This window comes from Notolabrus celidotus, chromosome 1 (genome assembly GCF_009762535.1).
Source record: "Notolabrus celidotus isolate fNotCel1 chromosome 1, fNotCel1.pri, whole genome shotgun sequence".
Taxonomy (NCBI): Eukaryota; Metazoa; Chordata; class Actinopteri; order Labriformes; family Labridae; genus Notolabrus; species Notolabrus celidotus.
The window spans coordinates 17,370,606-17,388,436 of record NC_048272.1 but is presented as its reverse complement, the minus strand read 5'-3'; the positions used below and the strand labels follow the sequence as shown (position 1 = coordinate 17,388,436).

Sequence of the window (17,831 nt, the reverse complement as noted above, 5' to 3'; positions counted from 1 at the left end):
GACCATTCATGTGTGGGGTTGCTTTTCGGTCAAGGGAGTGGGCTCTCTCACAATCTTGCCTAAAAACACAGCCATGAATAAAGAATGGTACCAGAACGTCCTCCGAGAGCAACTTCTCCCAACCATCCAAGGGCAGTTTGGTGATGAAGAATGCCTTTTCCAGCATGATGGAGCACCTTGCCATGAAGCAAAAGTCATAACAAAATGGCTCGCGGAACAAAACATTAAGATTTTGGGCCCTTGGCCAGGAAACTCCCCAGACCTTAATCCCATAGAGAACTTGTGGTCAATCCTCAAGAGGCGGGTGGACAATCAAAAACCCACAAATTCTGACAAACTCCAAGCATTGATTATGCAAGAATGGACTGCCATCAGTCAGGATTTGGTCCAGAAGTTGATTGACAGCATGCCAGGGAGAATTGCAGAGGTCTTGAAAAAGAAGGGTCAACACCGCAAATATTGACTTATTGCATGAATTCTGTGTAATTCTCAATAAAAGCTTTTGATACTTATGAAATGCTTCTAATTGTATTTCATTATACCATAGAAACATCTGACAAAAACACCTAAAAACCCTGAAGCAGCAGACTTTGTGAAAATGTAATATTTGTGTCATTCTCAAAACTTTTGGCCATGACTGTACACTCAAAATACAGGCTGAATGTGTAGCATATCAAGTGTTTTTAAACTTTTGCACAAAGAAATAGTCTTTTTAACTACTTATTTTGGAGGTTATCGAAAGAGCACACTGAAAATAAAAGAAATTGATAGAATCATTATTAATCGATTACACACAAAAAAATGCTCAGTTAGTTATTTTGAAAATTGGATGATGTGTTTTCATAATTCAAACATGCTTTTGTTACTGTTAAATATGATGGTAACCTTTTTACTTCTGTTGTCAGGACTTCAATCTAAAGAAAAACAGGGAATCGAAAAAACAAAACCAGAAATTAAATTATTTATTGATATAAACACGTAGATGTTACATGTACTTCTCCAACAAGGAACAGTAAATACATGATGTAGATTTCTTGGCGTACACTTAGACTGAGGAACAGTATCTGGAACGTGTGATAATTTAGTAACCGACAGAATTGTTTGGGAAAAAGCTGATTGTGGACATGGATATGGACTTAATAATCATGATGTGCTGAGTGATAAAGGCGAAAAGCAACAACAATTGTTCATCACAACACAGGGTCACACTCAACAAGAGGTCAAAGGCAACAACGCTTTGGTAGTGTGGTCACCAGCCATATATACATGTTCTTCCAGGAATCCAGCACCTTCCTGCAAAGATGAAGACACAATTCAAACTGTGAAATCTTTATTCGTCTTTGTGGAGGACGGATTTAGAAACACTAAAAGGGTCACGCACCTTATGCTGCAAAGGCCTCATTCCTTCTGCTCCTAATTTGGGAATGTAACAGATGAACAAACAACAACAGGTGTTAGAAAAGAGTGAGGGATTCAGATGTGGAAACAGCAGAAATACCAAAGAAGATTAAGAGGAAAATAAAGAATACAGGGGCTTTTATTTTTAAATATCAAATATCCGAGGTAAAAAATGTTTACACAGAAACCAGAATGGGACAAAAGCACAACATTAAACAAGTTACAGCCTCAAAATGTGTTGACTGTATCTGAGTGAACTCCTGAAGGCGTCTGCTGCTGCTGAGTCAAGGAAATGTGATTAAGTCACCTACCCGAGCCCAGGAGGAGCCATCAAGGATTTAATTTATGGGCCCTACCTCCTGGACTCTTCAGAGGCAGAGGCCACCTTTTCCAAGTTTAGTGCCCTCCATGTATGGGGGTAAGTCATGGAGGAGACAGATGTCTCCTCAGGACTCATATAGACCCAACCAATCCAAAATGTGTCCAGGTTTATTGTTAGAGAATGAACTCCACAAGTTATAGGATTGGACTTTATAACCCTAGATATTTTATAATCATTAAAGACACATTTCATTGTATTTTTTTGTCTTTAGTGAAGTTTTCAAACACAGAAAAAGAAGAATATTACATTTCTGACCTGTGAGAGTGTGAATGTTGACCTATTTCTTTTCTGCATCTGGAACTGCTGCCTCTGTTTCAAAAGAAAGACAGCTTATAAGCAGTTTCGGCATGAAAACACATCAAATGCTGCACCTTGTCTGCAGTATTTTTAGATTAATTTAAAGTCTTGACTTACGTTTGACCTCCAGTTTGCAGCTGACGGTTGCCTCTCCGTGATCGTTCTTGGCTTTGCAGGAGTACACACCGCCGTCAAAGTTACCGGGCTTGCGGATCTCCAGAGAGCAGATACCCTGGGTGCAGATCTGCCTGTACTTGGGGTCTTCTCCGATAATCATCTGGTTCTTCATCCACAGAACCTTAGGCTACAGAGAGAGAGAGAAACATACTTTTTCTTTACAGGCATGTGGTAATGAAACCAACTGATCTCTTCCCGTCACAAACATAATCTCACTAATAAACAAGCAGCGGTGGTGTTTCTATTCCTGTTTGTGTCACTTCGCAGTAGAAAGCCTCTTTGATTGAAGTGGACAAACACCACAGAGCCACTTTGGGACTCCTAATGGCACTGACATGTTGAGGACCTCCTGGGGCCTCACAGGGAATGTTACACATGTGACCTAGCTTCCCCGCTGACCTGTCACCTCTATGGCCTCTTCTCCTCCTCCTGCTGCCCCGCTTCAAAAGCAAAGAACACCAGCTCTCATCAAGACCATCTACGCTCCTGTGCTGTGTTTGACACTGTGGGATTATGAGCTCAAACAGGAGGTGAGAGGCTCACACAGAAGGCTAACAAGGTCGGGACCAGATCTCACACATGCTCTGTTCAGAGCCAAGCTGCTGACAAGAAGTTCTGAGCAGAGGCTGCACTGCTGTTACACTATAATCCAACTAACACTTAAAGAACACTCATACATCCATTAGGCATTACAGCACAGGGAATGTCAAAGATTGTGTAAGTGTGCTTGAAGGTTTTAGCGGCAGGCTTGCACTGTCCCCCTTTGAAACTTGATTGTCGGCCCTAGGTGTCATCCCAAAGTGTGTGAAAACCAACTGGTGGTGACTCGTTGAGATGATTTACCACAGCAACAACTTTCCAAGTTCACAAATACTCTAGCTAGTACAGTATGTTCTGTTACATTCATTATCATTATCCAGTGACGTCAGAATTTGAGATTGATTGAGAGTGGTTGAAAGACGCTGAAGGATGAACTATAGGGTCTGTTACATTTGAAGGATAAACTATGCACAAGCTGAGCTTTTGTTTAGAGCAGTGATTCTAAATATGGGGATGTGGACACCAAGAGGACCTTGCAGGGACTCTCAGGGGCTCTTCACATAATTTCAGCCATAAGTAACTCAATGACAGAACTCAGAACTTGCTTTGTACAGGGGGCACCTGCTCTAGTGTTGGAGCTACAACAGCACCCAAAAATTTTAATTATTGAACCTATAACGGGAACCCACGGCTTGAAAAGTCTTTTCATTATAATACGTCAAATATCACATGCTGGATCTCATATATGAATTTACTGCCGTCACTGTAGTTCCTGTGTGAACTTCTTTTGGTGCTCATCATGGAACTACTGTTTCCCGCATTGCTGATGTCGACCGTGTGTTTTCCTGAGGCTGACCGTATAAAGAAAAAAAAGGAGCATGACATGATGACTGTTAGCGTACCTTGGGGAATCCTCTGACGGAACACAGCAGCTTGGTGCTGTAGCCCACGGTGGTAGATCTGTCAGTCAGAGAGGTGGTGAACTTGGGTGCCTCGGTGAAGTCGTGCTCCTTGAAATCTAGAGGTTTGAACTCAGTACCTGGAGAGTAGAGGAGAAACTCATGAAGCTCCTCCTACACACAATGATGGTCATTTTTGATAAAAGTGGTTGACATAATCTACAAGTCAGTTAATTAGTCAATCATTTAACTATGGTCTAATTTTTCAAATCTTGACCTGTCAAATTATTGTTTAAACTCAAAGTTAAAAATGTATTGGCTTTCATAGCTCACACCCACATATGAGATCTGCCTGAATGTGGACTTTGACATGTTTCCTCAGAGTTGCAGAAAACAGCTAATTGTATGCTTGGCCATCATTAAAGAGAAACAAGAATTTAAAAGCTTAACGTGTAATATTTGGATGACAGGTTCCCAGCAAATATGAGAATTTAAAGGACCAGTTTTAGGATTGAAAAAGATGTATTGGCAGAAAAAGTAGATATGACATTCATAAATACATTTGTAACCATGTGTATTATCCTGAGATAACAACTGTTGGGTTCATGATATCTTTAAATGAGCTCATTAAATCTATAGTTTGCCAAGTTGCCCCTCCAAATTCAACACTCACCCAAAACAGAAAAAACAATGATACTGGAGTGTTAATGTGATTTTCCTTTAGCTTAAGACTTCTATAAGTGTTCTTAAAAACAATCAAGCTAAGCTCCATGGAAGTAAAATTCAGAAATTCACTCTTTCATGTACCTAAACTAGTGGCTTTGGCTTTGGTGCCCCCTGTAGTTAACGTGATGCCTCTGATATATTTGTTTATCTTTATCTAAACATGTGGAAGTAACATTTTCTGATAAAAAGTCAAGACAACAGGGCATAGTGGTTCAATTGTGCGCCCATATAGCTGGCAGCCCGGGTTTGATTCTAGCCTGCAGCCCCTTTCCCGCATATTATTCCCCCACTCTCTATCCCAGTTTCCTGCTCCATCCACTGCACTATCCTCTCTAAAATAAAGAAGTAAAAGCCCCAAAATATAACTTGAAAAAAAGCCAAGACATCAGTATTATTGTAAGTCTGTTAAAAAGTCCTTACAGGAGCTTCAAGATGTGATCGCCACACAGTGCTGCTTTGTGAACACAGTAAGAGGAAAAGAAAATGACCTGTCTTTATGATCTTGGCCTCCTGCTTAGCAACAGTGGCATCCTCACTGATTCCACACTTGTTCTCAGAGAACACTTTGAACTTGTAGGTGTTGCCCATGATGAGATCGGAGATGGTGGCATTCAGCCTGTGGTAATGCTCCAACACAGTGAACCAGTCCTGGAGGAGCAAAGACGCACAAAGTGAAAAAATGATGAGGAGATTTTGAGGAGTCTTACAGATGATTTCTCAGGGGATTCTGCAAGTGTAGTGAGAGTTATGTGTACAGCACATTTTTAACAGAGTGAGCTGACAACAGTGCTTCACAAACAAATAAAACAGTGTGAAAAGACAATATATGAAATACAACTTAGAATCATTCAGACATTAGTTGACAGTGAAAACTTACTCCAGTCTTCTTGTCGGCCTTCTGGATTGTGTAACCTGTGATGTCTGTGTTTCCGTTGTCAACGGGTGGGGTCCATTCAAGAGCCACGTTGAAGCCCCAGGTGTCCACGATCTTCACGGTGGCAGGAGGGCCAGGCAGCTCTGTGAACAACAGGGGAATGATCATGTGTCATCTTAATCACATTCTCTGATCAGGATCGTCCTTCATACTTCTCTTCCTCCATGAATCGAATTTCATCTTCTGAATTTCTACTTTTCACTCACCAACAATCTGCAGGATGATCTGAGCCTTGTCCTCGAAGTCGTCCACCTTCACACACATCTCGTACACTCCAGAGTCGTCCCTCTCGGCAGCGCGGATGAACATGATGCTGTCTCTATCGCTGCTGCGGATGTTCACTCTCTTTGTGTCCAGAGGCCCACCGGCCTTAGTCCAGGAGACCACAGGTTTGGGTTTACCCTGGAGAACAAAAACAAAGGAATCATGTCACAGGAGCTGTGTTTTATGTATCGTTTTTTAACATGAAGAAATAGCCAGGTTCAGATTACTGTGAAGGGGATGGTAAGGTTGATCTTGGCTCCGACGCTAGCGACGTATCTCTGCCTGAGGAAGCGAGGCAGGCGGACCTTGGGGCGATCTGGAGAGAAAAAAAATTGATAAAATCAACAAAGATTATCATATTATGTCAACTCTCTGTGAACAATCATTGGGCCTTTCTAAAGTTATTTCATTGTTGATTCTCCAGGCAATCAGTGAGGGGGACAAACAGCCTGAAAAGAGTTGTTAACATCTCTTCAGTGACTTCTGGAGTGAAACAGATGAGGGGGGTTTACTTGTAAACAACAAATCTCAGGAAATCAATAAACATGTGGAGCTGAACTAAGCTGTTTTTACCCAAGATAGTTTCTCTGATGCCATCAGGGTTTGTTCCTGTTTGACAGGCTGTAAAAGTGACTGTTACAGTAAAGCTTTAATGCCTTTAGCTGAGTCTGTGGTCACCTCTTTGTACTTAAAGCAACAATGAGGACTGAGACTAAAATAAGGTGAATATAGGGACTTGCAGATTAAATTGGAGTGAAAGAATAAACCTAAAGCAGCATAGGTTATATGTTTGTATACAGTTGTGTTGTTGCATTCTATTTGTAACAACTGTGTGCTGGTTCACATTTTTTTCTATGCTTCGCCTTTTAGAGATTTTCCTGCAATTGCACTTGCATTAAAAGCCATTATGTGTCAGAAATGGTTGTATAATTCCTTAATCATTGTTTTAGTTATTATATGTCTAGTCTGAATACCTATTAATGGGGGCTGTCAAATAATATATATCTTTAATGGGGATAAATTCCTGGATTTAATTCAATCAATCAAATTTTTACTGCGTTTGAAATTCATTTTTTTCGCATTTAGAAACAAGTTTTGAAGTCCATATTAAAAATCGAAAGCACTTCTTAAAAGTGTCTTGATATGGGAATCAAACGAATGGAATGGAATGAAATGCACTTAATGATCTTAACTTTTAGACTCATTATTCAAATAAATGCTGCACTGCTGCACCAGTGAGGTCTGAAACCATGACGTGGAGGTAGGAGACAGCTTCAGAGTGTTTCATCCTCAGGTCTGTGGTGATTCACACACTAAAATAGAGCTCTGCCTGCTTTTGTGATGAGTTGCTTGCTGACTTCAGTCTGACTAGCTGCCCCTGAATACAGAACTCGTAGGTGGCGGCTCAAACTTGAAGTACTTCAGTGATATTTTAATTCTGTTTGACACAAAGTGGATTTAACTTTTGACTTGCCATCTGGTCAAGTGACGTTTTTTTTAAAGTAAAATGTGATGTCAAAATTGCAGTTGGGTCGTTATTATCCATCATGGCGGCAGCAGGAAGCAGGAAGACACTGCAGTGGCTTAAGTATGGTGTGCCAAAAGGGTCAAAATGGCATGCAATGGCAACCAAATTAACAGTCGGTAAAAGTTCACAATAACAATAAATAAAGCTTGAATAGAACAGGTTAATATTCTAAAATGTAAACAAATTTAATTCCATAATACACTACATACTGTATAGGTGAAGATTAACATGCATGATCAAATTGGGAGTCAAAAAAAAGCTAAAGTTGCGGCACTTATTCTTTAAATAAGATTGTTTTGGCTTTTAGCCTTTGTTGGTTGAAGCAGCTTGATATCGAGACAGGAAGCGTTGGGATAAGGGGTGAGGGGTGACATGCTCCAAATACTATTGGGAACAGGAATCATTCCAATGTGTAGTGCGACGAGAACTGTAGCTTCTGTACATAGGGCATCCGCCCAACTGAGCTACCCCAGCGTTTGGGCACATTTGAGATCATCAAGATGTTTGCTCCATCTGTTTGCAAGATGAAGCTCGAACACTTTAACTGGAATTATTAAGATTAGCTGATGCAGAAGAAAGTGTAAGCTAATGTAAGAAATGTCAATATGCAGCCTGAGAATTTAAATCAGTGTAACACAGAGGGATTTGTGAGTATCAAAGTCTTGAGTTAGCTTGGAGGCTTGTATAACAATCATGTGGACTAAGTCACTCTGAGATCCCAGCTCAGAAACAAGTCACTTTCTGATCCTCACAGCGGACTCCAAAAATATCCCATAAATCATCATAAAGAGAAGATCACAGGGTGGTTAGCCACTGTGGTGTTTGAAACGACACTTAAAGCCTCGGAGGTTTCTTACTGAGGCTCATTTGTTAAAAGAGGTTTGGTGAGGAGGAACACCTGCTGAGTCCTGCAGAGCAACATTTGTCAGGACGCTAAATAAAGACGGAGTACTGTAGTATATCACCGCCAGCCATGACGCACGATCCCCAGCTTCAGTTACTCCCACGCACACCAGAATGTATCAGAGATAGAGTAAGCAGGGGATGGAATATAAAGCAGGTGATTTCTATACTGGGACATGAGTTATTATTAAAAGTTGTCTTTTTAACCTGATTCTATTGGTTTTCCTTCAAATGGTCTTTCTTTGGCTGGCCTTAGTTTTTGCGATTCCATCGTTGTATCCTGTTTTACCTTGTTCGTTGCAGCTCCTTGTAGCTCCTGTATTTAAGGATGCTACATAATTAGGTAGTGGGTATCATTATCAATATGATGTTAAGAGTCTTATCACTTAATATGAGAGGATTACACTTGTTAAATTTCTCCCTGTAAAGTCCGTGGCATGTTAAAAAAATAAACAGTAAATCTCTGATAGTGTCATGAGATTTGGGCGTCACCCGAGACCTTAGATCTATATCCACCACCCTGATCCACCCACCAACCCAAGTCCCTCCTTAGGCCTGAGACACACAGGAATGTACCACCCATCTACCCCACTCCTCCTCCTCCCCTTACCCAGGATCACTTGTCGCCATCGATCTTGCAGAAAATGACTCTGACACCCTTGGCAGGGATCACAATGCGGAGCCGACCCCTCCACGGGGGGAAAAACTGTGTTAACAGCCACAACATGCCCGCTATTTTTTCCAAATCCTCTGTGGTCATTTTGCCGGAAACCTTTCCTAATTTGTTTCCATACCTGGACCTCCTGCTATGGGGGACATGATGGTGAGCATGGACGTGGCTATTGAAATATTGCCAGTACAGCTCGTATCGAGTGTCCTCACCCCCCCTGTACAGGTCTCCATTACGCATAACGATGATTTGTGAGAAAGGCAGGGTAACACCCCTCCTCCCTTTAAAGTCCTCAGAGTACAATCATAATTTTTCAGCAAATCACTCCAGACATACAGTCTATGATTAACACTGTGATTGGTGAAGCTTTAGTGAAACCCTCTGCTTAACAAGCTCACAGTTATCACAGAGTAGTTTGGTGGATGAAAGTTTCAGACGCAGAGTGGAGATAAGTGTTTAAGCCTCACTTTTATGCACTACAGGTTCGAGCCAACACGACGCTGACAGCTGAGCAGGAGACATTTCTGAGCTGCTTCAGTTGGACTCCTGCACTTTATGACTCCCCATTTACCCCAACCACAGTCTCTGTAAACTTCAGGTCACACTGTGTGTTAAATATGAAGTCCTGTAGTTATTTAACTTTACAGACGGATTAGACTAATCATAGGAAGGTTAATCACATAATCCTACTTAGTCTTTTATGTGGGATTATATTCTGTCTGAGCATAAAAGCCATTTAAATATGTCACAAACATTCATTTAGGATTAGAATAATTTATTTGTGTTTTTTTAGTAACATGGTTGTCGGGGTCCAGACTTATGTTGTGCCTGAGTCCCACAGTTTGAGTTCTTTATTTCAAAGAAGTCATCGATTGATCCCTTTTAAAGTCTGAGTTATCACTTATCTGTGCCTTAAGCACCTCATTTCACTTCTTAAGTAGTTACTGATTATATAGGTAAGCCACAAAAGTATCCAGTACCTAGTTTTGCTTCATGTCGTACACAGGAAGAAGCCACTTGTTTTTCAGGCTTTTTCGCGTCATTGATCGCTTTCATTTGTGATCATATCAAACATTTCAAAATTTCTCTGATTTAACGTCTCCCTTGTTTTTTCCCCTGCACTCTATCTGTGGTGCATTTTGGGGAGCATGTTTCCTAAGTGCTTGTTTCTCTAGTCTGGTTTACATCACACTCTGAACACTTCTTACCTGCCACCTCCTTCACCAGCACGGCCTCTGGGAGAGTAACTGGTGGGCTGGGGCCTCCGGCATTCACAGCCAACACACGGATCTTCAGACGGTCGCCTGTGGTCAGGTTCTTGATGACGTAGCGGCAGGACTTCTGCACTTCCCCGTTGACTGCTTTCCAGTCGTCAGCTGAACGGGATCATTACACAAAATTAAAACACACTTCCACAACTTACAGAGCTGTTGTTCATCTTGATATCACCGGACTGTGTTGTAGAAGCATCGCAGGACTAAGAGGGAAAGCTGATTTCTACAAGATGAATGAATATGAAAACAAGAGCAGCTTTCTGATGGACATGCAGTGATTATGTTTGACACTAATTTGTTGTATCGGACATTGAATCCCTCCCCTGCGTGTAATTAGCGTGCCTCGTCAGCTAAATCAAGCCCTCACTGCGCTGCAGCTGATATTAGCTTAGGCCTGGATGTCTAAAAGCAGGACCTCCAGCAGGACCACAGCAGCTCCTGAAGTGCCTCTTTCCTTGTAGGGACACGTTAGGAAGCTAATGATATAACTCACCCAGTGACACTTCAGGGACAGCTGCAACCGATATGGCTGACCTACATTAAAACAGCAATTTCATATGTTTCCGAGTGTCTTTAAAACACATTTAAACTTTACAGATATGATCATGGAGGCCAGATATTCAACAATATTTAATTCAGCCGCTGCTATAAACTTTAAAATAATCCAGAAGTCAGCTGACGTTTCCTCTATGTGTATTAATAATCTGACCTCCTCCGCACACATACCAGAAGTGACTGCACCTGGTTAATCTCAGTCTAAAGGAGAGCAGGTCTTACTTCCGTCCTTCGCCACTTCGATGCTGTATCCATCCAGGCCGGTTTGTCCGATGGTCTCGGGCTGGCTCCAGATGATCGTCACTGAAGTGTCGTTCTTGTCCTCGATGAACAGATCCACAGGGGCGCTGGTGGGCTCTGCAGGAGGAGGAAAATTTAAATTATGGAGGTGATATTTGGAAAAGACAGGAAGGCAAAACGTAATCTGAAAGTTGTGGTTTGCAGGAGGAGATGATGCAATTCTGTAATCAGTCAATTTATTAATCCTGCTAGAAGACGTTGGTTTGGAACTGTAAAGACACCACAATAAAGACGTGATATTAAGACATACAACTTATTCCTGCAAAATGAACCTCCGTCTGTGCTTTATCACATATAACACCTGGGTACTGTCCATGCTAAGATATCTGGCCTTTTTCTAGCTGTTCTTTTCATTTTGGTCAAATCAGATCCGGTTTATTGATGAGTACTTTTACACAAAGATTTTGACTTGATATTGTTCGTGAAGCACAATAGACAAAGACAAAGACATGAATGTAGAGTCTATCTGATGGTGTTGTCTCTCTGATTGGTTACCTTTGGGAATAGGAGGTGGCGGCGTGGGTGCTCTAGGCTCCTCTGGTGCAGCTTCAGCAGCTACAGCAGCTTCAGCTGGTGTTAAATAAGCATTGGCATTATTTTCATTGGTAGCATTAAAAGAGCGCCTCACAACTCTCTGTCTCCCTCACTGGGAGGTAGCCGTAACAGTACTGGAGAACTTCTTATCCAATTTGTGTTAAGTTAAAAAACATATTTTATATAAAGAGAGAGGAGCGAGCAGGAACATGTTCTGGTTAAAGCAGGTTGGTTTACCATCTGCAGGTGCTTCTCCTTCAGCAGCGGGAGCAGCTTCATCTGTGGCGGGAGCGGCAGCAGCAGCTATTATTGAATGTTAGAGTTTAATAATTAGTGCATAAAGCAGATTGGCAATGTTGAGATGACGATAATGAGTGTTTTGAGACTGTTTTCAAAGGGTTATACAGGAGTCAGTAAGTGTAGTCAGCTTTACCTTAAGAGCTTTATATGTAATAATACTGAGTAATATATCTATAATGGCTAGTGTCTCTTTTTACCATCAGCAGGGGCTTCGGCATCAGCAGCCGGTGCTGGTGCTTCTTCTGCAGCGGGAGCAGCAGCTGATATTAGAGGTTACGAGACATTAGCATCAGATCATAGCAGTTAGAAGATGATCAAGTATTAGTAGTTGTAGTTAGCTTTACTGTTGATGGTTAACGGTTTAAAAAAGCTTATACAAGATGTCCGTTTTTCCACTCTAATGTTTTTACCATCAGCAGGGACCTCGACGGCGGCGGGAGCGGGTGTTTCCTCTGCAGCAGGAGCAGCTGATATTAAAGGTTAGAGCATATTAGCATCACATAATAAAGGTTAGAAGATGGTCAGAGGTTAGTAGTTGTAGTTAGCTTTACCCTTGACTGTTAAAGATTTTAAAAATACTAATATAAATCTCTCTTTTTCCACTCAGTTGTTTTACCCTCAGCAGGAGCCTCGGCCTCAGCAGCAGGTGCTGGTGTTTCTTCTGCAGCGGGAGCGGCAGCTGATATTAAAGGTTAGAAGTTATTAGCATGAAGTAACACAGGTTAGAAGATATAAAGTATTAGTAGTTGTAGTTAGCTTTACGGTTGAAGATTAAAATTTGCTTATAAATTGACTCTGTTCTTTCACTTTAGTGGTTTTACCATCAGCAGGAGCGTCAGCAGCAGGAGCTGGTGTTTCTTCTGCAGCGGGAGCAGCAGCTGATGTTACAGGTTAGGAGATATTTGAATAAGATGTTAGTATATTTAGCCATACTGTAGGCGGTGGATGGTTCAAGATATAATACATATAACATGTCTGTTATTCTGCGCTTTTATTTTTACCATCAGCAGGTGCCTCAGCAGCAGCAGCTGGTGCTTCCTCTGTAACAGGCTCTGCTGCTGATATAAGGAGTTAGAGATGTTAGTGTGGTTAGCTTGTAATATAGGAGGGTCAAGTGTGTATAGCCCTATATATATACATATATATACATAAATATACATATATATACATATATATACATATATATATATTAGATCCACTGTTAATCCACTGATAGTCTGCTTTACCATCAGCAGGAACCTCAGATGCAGCAGCTGGAGTTTCTTCTGGAGCAGGTTCTACAGCTGATGTTAAAGGTTAAAGAGATCAGTAGATATTTATAACATCTTAAAAATATTAAACAATATTTTCAAGATATTATGAAAGAGGTTAAATCTATTAAAAATAAATAAATAAATAAAAGAAAGAGCAGAAACAGGTGAGTTTGTTGGAGACTTGGCGACTCCTCTCTGGGTGTCATACCATCGGCGGCTGGCTGATCTGCAGCAACGGGAGCAGCTTCAGCAGGAGCAGCTAATGTAGATATTAGATGTTAGAAAATGCATAAATCAAGATACAGAAAGAAACATGTTAAAAATTAGAAATAGTAAAATTAAAAAAAACATTTTAGGAGAATAACTGTTGTTAAAATGCGTCATACTTCAGTAAGGACCACTCCTGTCACCACCCCAACTTTTTCATTCTGAAGTATCTTTGTGATATACTTCTCAGGCGCATGGATGGAGCAGTCACTGAGGTAAAGCGCATGTTAACAATCACTGTAGAGGTTAGCATTAAAAAGTTTTGCTAAAAGAAAGCGATGCGCCCTAGAAGCGCAGAAAGTGCCTGAGTGTGACTCTCAGTAACTTTATCAGTCAGGTAATCAGAAGCTTAAAGAGTCCAGGCAGGCGGTTTATGCTGTTAACGTGCAGTTACCGTTACATGACTACTGTACGGTATCCGAGAAACCTTACCCAGAGTGCCCGTGCGTAAAGGTTACCGAGTGCTTACCGTAATATCAACCGGGTACTAAGACTTTAATTGAAATGCTGAACAACTACTCCAAGGTTCATCCACTGAGAAACATCATGTAAGTGAACATTATACGCTAGAACTGACGGTAAATCATGGCTGGCACGCCGCTGTGCGCGGTGCATTACCATCTGCGGGTGGAGGTGTGGGGGGTTTGGGCTCCTCAACAGCGGGCGCCACCTCTGCAGGTGCAGCTTCGCCCTCGGCTGGGGCTTCAGCGGGTGCAGCCTCAGCTGGTGCGGCTTCTGCGGGTGCAGCCTCAGCTGGTGCGGGTGCGGGCTCTGGAGCTGGTTCGGGCTCTGGGGCCGCCTCCTCCTTCTTGGCTGGTTCTTTTTTAGCCGCCTTCTTGATTGGGGCAGGCTTGGACGGCATCTTGAAGGTTGCAGCTAATTCCCAACTCGGTTAAGTCCGTAAAAACTATATCCAATGCCGTTTTTCCTGTAGGGATGGCAGGCTTATATAGGGCCCAGCAGGTTCAGGCCCCGCCCCCTAATGAAATACAAGTAACAGATACTGAGCACCATGTAGGACCCAGACCACCATGTCCGTTTATCTCCATCAACAAAACACACCATGCATCATTACACCTTCAACAACACAAACTGTGACCTTCATAAATACATCTAACAACAATGAAAGCATTTCTTAATCACATATTTCTGTTTACTCCTATGGGGTCTTCATTGTTAATTACAGAGGATACATTTCTTTAACATTCAAGCAGTTCTGATTAATAACTTAAATTGACACAGGAATCAACAGCTTAAATATAACATGTATTTTATTGATTCCAACAATCAGTGATAGGTGGATGAAAGCCTCAGAAACATGTCTTATCCAAGTTCTGGACCCACCTCCCACGAAATATACCTTTTCTCTCAAGGATGATTTCTACCCCCTCGTTCTGATTGTTGCCGCATCCAGAATGCTGACCTATTTACAATCTTTACAATGATGTCCTGTACAAAATAGAGAAATTAAGTTTTACAAAGGATTCTTTAGAAAAAAAGAAACAGAAATATCAAATATTGGAGTATTAAAAGGAATGTAGAATGTAGGTTTTCCTAAACAATACATTAATGTGTTTTCTCATCGCACAGCAACTTTACATGCATTTACAACACTTAGAAACCCTTAACATTTGCACGCCAGTGACATTAGATACCGCATAACATATTTTTTTTTAACTCTTTGTATAGTCCACATAAAGCTTTGCAAAAATAGACTATTCAGCAACATGTTCTGGTTTGATTCTACTTAAATGTACTTATGCAAACAATGAAGTGCTAATTCTTGAAAACTATTTAGACTCTTAATGTGATTTCTAATCTTTTCTGTAAATTGTTTATCATTTTTTGACCACTTCAAGTCTAGTTTTTACACTTTTGTTGCTTTTCAAAAGGACAAAACACACAAAACAGCTTCCAAATATCCTAATTTCTTTATATTACATCTATAAACCCTGTTTTCATCTCAATACCAAACAAATCCATCTCATTTTAAGGCTCACGTGTCACCTCTTCCAAGCTAACTTTTTGTACTTTCATCCTGCGATTTGGTCCAATTTAAGTACTAAAAAAACTGACGTGAAAACACTGCGTTAGTTTGTAAGGTTCAGAGATTTGCTGATTGCTAACACCAGTAGAAGTTGCTGCATAGTCCTGATACACTAGTAAGCAAACACAAATCACAGCTACTACAGAGCAACAGGCACAACAACCAGAGGAAGGGATGAGAAGGTTGAGATGATGGCTTTTGTGAACCTGCAGATTCTGACCAGGGAGTGGCTGGTAATACAGTCTAATACCAGGGATATTTACATCAGCTCAATTGGCATGTGACCAGCGTGACTGTCGCTGGTCAGAAGCATCTTTTTGCTCGGTTTAAATTCATTCCATCGTTTTGTGTTTACAGACCAATCAGAGCTGCAAGTTAGCTTGAATTTTTTTTACCAGCCAAATGCATAAAGTGCAACAATGAAGCAAAGAGCAGCTCAAACTATTTCAAATGTTACACTTTCTTATCAAGCTGTTACACAAGCTGACATTCATTTACAGGATTTATGTACATGTGAAGTTAAGTCTGAGCACCTGGACTATGACACAGCTTGGAATGAAGAGGTGGAAAACTTGGACACCACTTGCACTAACATGTGCTTATTCATCAACTCCTGCCAAAGTACCTTAAAAAAGGTTTCATTTTCAGCTTTTCACTTTTGTCTCCGTTATCAGTTAATTTGTCCGATGTGTACCTAAATGTTCCTACACATGAATACCGTACGACATCAACATGGGCGCGCACCGTACAATGTCTCACAGTGACTCCACTGCCTCTACGGATGTCTTCAATACTTTTCACCAACACAGAGATTATCTTCCAGATCTATTTTTCACATTTCACATCTTTTCTAAGCTACCCTGAAAGTCTACATGATGTTTACTCGCACTAAAATGGTTTCAGACATTGTTAAAGAGCACCATAAGTACCTAAATGATGATTATGCGAGCACGAGTGACATTAAGAATGAGATTTAAATTCTGCTTGTGGCGTGTTGGAAATGAAATGAGCCTAGGTAGCATTAAAGTCACTCTACTTAGCTGCTGTTAAAGTGTTTGCTTTGTGATAAGGCTTCTTAAAAGCACCGTCTAAAGATTCATACTGTTAAATGGTCGCATTAGAAGTGTTTCTATACATTCATAGCTGAACTTAAACCCTAACTTGACGGTGAATATGCTCGATTAAAGAACAGTATTTGGTTCAGTATTTGAGATAATTGCACCAACTAATACAGATAAAATACTGTGACGTAGCCTGATTGTATGTACATAATATATACCATAACTACTCTGATATGGAGGGGGAGATTTAAAGCAACTGTGCTCCTTCTTAGATAAATGTCATACAAACAAAGTATGAATTTAATATAAAAGCATTTACTTAATCTGTTAAATCTTTAAGGGCGTTGTTTTGTTATAATATCCCTGTGTTTCTAACACCTGATAAATATGGCAACACTGGTGAAACTGCTCAGAGCAGCACCAAAACTGAATTAAGTGTTTGGAAAATACGGTACTGTGCAGTGAGGAGGTGATGAGCTCATCACTAATATAGAAGTTATTGTTTTATGAAAAAGAGTATGACAGCAAGACTGATTTGTTAACCATACATGAAATATGTGACTGTGTACCAACATATAATCATGTAATAATTCATCATTTCATATTGTAAATAAAAGAAGAGAAATTGAAAGAAATACTGAAACAGTTAAGGGACTGACTGACTCTGACAGCTGCAGCTGATCATGATACATGATGAAAGCACCGGTTTAACTCTGCTGAAGTGTAAGTGATGCTGAAGTCTGTTTTTAAGGCATTTATTTGATTTGACCTGCTCGGGTTGTAAAGTTCAGGGTTGCATATGTCTAGGATTTGGCCTTAGAAGACTTTACAGTAGATATGTACCAAAGACTTTTGCAATAAACAGTAGCTTCTGTGATGCTGTCATACTCTTTTCCAAAACCAGACATGAAAACTGAGAATAGCTCCTGTTGACAAGCACTGCGTATCCCATGATGCACTCAAGCACAGAGCAGGGAGGACTGTGTGTGCAGCTGCAGGAATCACCTGAAGTCGTAAGTGCTAAGATGAGTTCAGTAGTGATCAACTAGCACCGATGTAGATGAGCTGAGGGCTAACGTGGCTGAGAGGGATGTGAGGTGAAGTGAATGTCATCCTGTCAAATATAGAGTACATTTATAGAATATGTCTTTTCATTCAGTACTTGTAAACAGTCTTATTTAGATAGCGTATGTATTAAGATGATTTGTAATAACCTAGTTACACGTTAAACGCACTGTGGAGTTAACAGTTAAAATCCAGCTAAAACTATTTCTGAGGGTTTGTTTGTTCCTGAATGAGCACCGTCTCATGACAGTGAATACAAAAACATTTTGAAGTGCTAAGTGATAAATGTGAGCTTCGTGTTCAAAGTTTAGGCAGGCTAGGGTCTTCTTTTTCTGGGGATTCAATGTAATTGGCCGCCTCTTGAAGTTTCAAAAGCATTGCCATCTAGAACAAAGGAGAGAAAGTCAAGAAATCAGCGATATTAAAGGATCCATTTCACCTTTAAGTATTTGAGAAA

The 17,831-nt window shown here is 40.8% G+C and overlaps 2 protein-coding genes across 7 annotated transcripts in view; both read right to left on the bottom strand.

Annotated features, from left to right (window-relative positions):
• Positions 1 to 946: 946 nt before the first annotated feature.
• LOC117816406 (myosin-binding protein H-like) lies at positions 947 to 14,148 on the bottom strand. Of its 6 annotated transcripts, none has more exons than XM_034688693.1 (21): positions 13,820 to 14,148; positions 13,143 to 13,193; positions 12,908 to 12,964; positions 12,683 to 12,739; positions 12,503 to 12,559; positions 12,298 to 12,360; positions 12,092 to 12,148; positions 11,879 to 11,941; positions 11,619 to 11,684; positions 11,343 to 11,417; positions 10,770 to 10,904; positions 9,927 to 10,094; positions 5,845 to 5,933; positions 5,560 to 5,755; positions 5,297 to 5,436; positions 4,908 to 5,067; positions 3,697 to 3,833; positions 2,195 to 2,381; positions 2,036 to 2,089; positions 1,382 to 1,413; positions 947 to 1,293 (listed from the first exon to the last, which is right to left on the bottom strand). In XM_034688693.1, exons 1-19 carry the CDS (start codon positions 14,061 to 14,063, stop codon positions 2,058 to 2,060), a joined length of 2,034 nt encoding a protein of 677 aa, XP_034544584.1. In that variant the 5' UTR covers positions 14,064 to 14,148; the 3' UTR covers positions 947 to 1,293; positions 1,382 to 1,413; positions 2,036 to 2,057. The 6 variants fall into 6 exon arrangements, with proteins under 6 accessions (XP_034544584.1, XP_034544662.1, XP_034544743.1 ...); XM_034688771.1 differs by having other exon boundaries at positions 12,683 to 12,736; XM_034688852.1 differs by lacking the exon at positions 13,143 to 13,193.
• Positions 14,149 to 14,448: 300 nt separating this feature from the next.
• Positions 14,449 to 17,831, bottom strand: part of LOC117816707 (neuron navigator 1-like) — a 73,615-nt gene continuing 70,232 nt past the window's right edge. The window contains 1 exon segment of the mRNA XM_034689081.1: positions 14,449 to 17,758. Coding sequence (XP_034544972.1) covers positions 17,675 to 17,758 — 84 coding nt within the window. The 3' untranslated portion in view covers positions 14,449 to 17,674.

Coding starts and splice junctions, on each gene's coding strand:
- LOC117816406 (XM_034688693.1), bottom strand. CDS start 14,063: ATGCCGTCCAAGCCTGCCCCAATCAAGAAGGCGGCTAAAAAAGAACCA. Junction 13,194..13,819: donor CACACCTCCACCCGCAGATG/GTAATGCACCGC, acceptor TATCTACATTAG/CTGCTCCTGCTGAAGCTGCT. Junction 10,905..11,342: donor GCCACCTCCTATTCCCAAAG/GTAACCAATCAG, acceptor CTCCTCCTGCAG/AGCCCACCAGCGCCCCTGTG.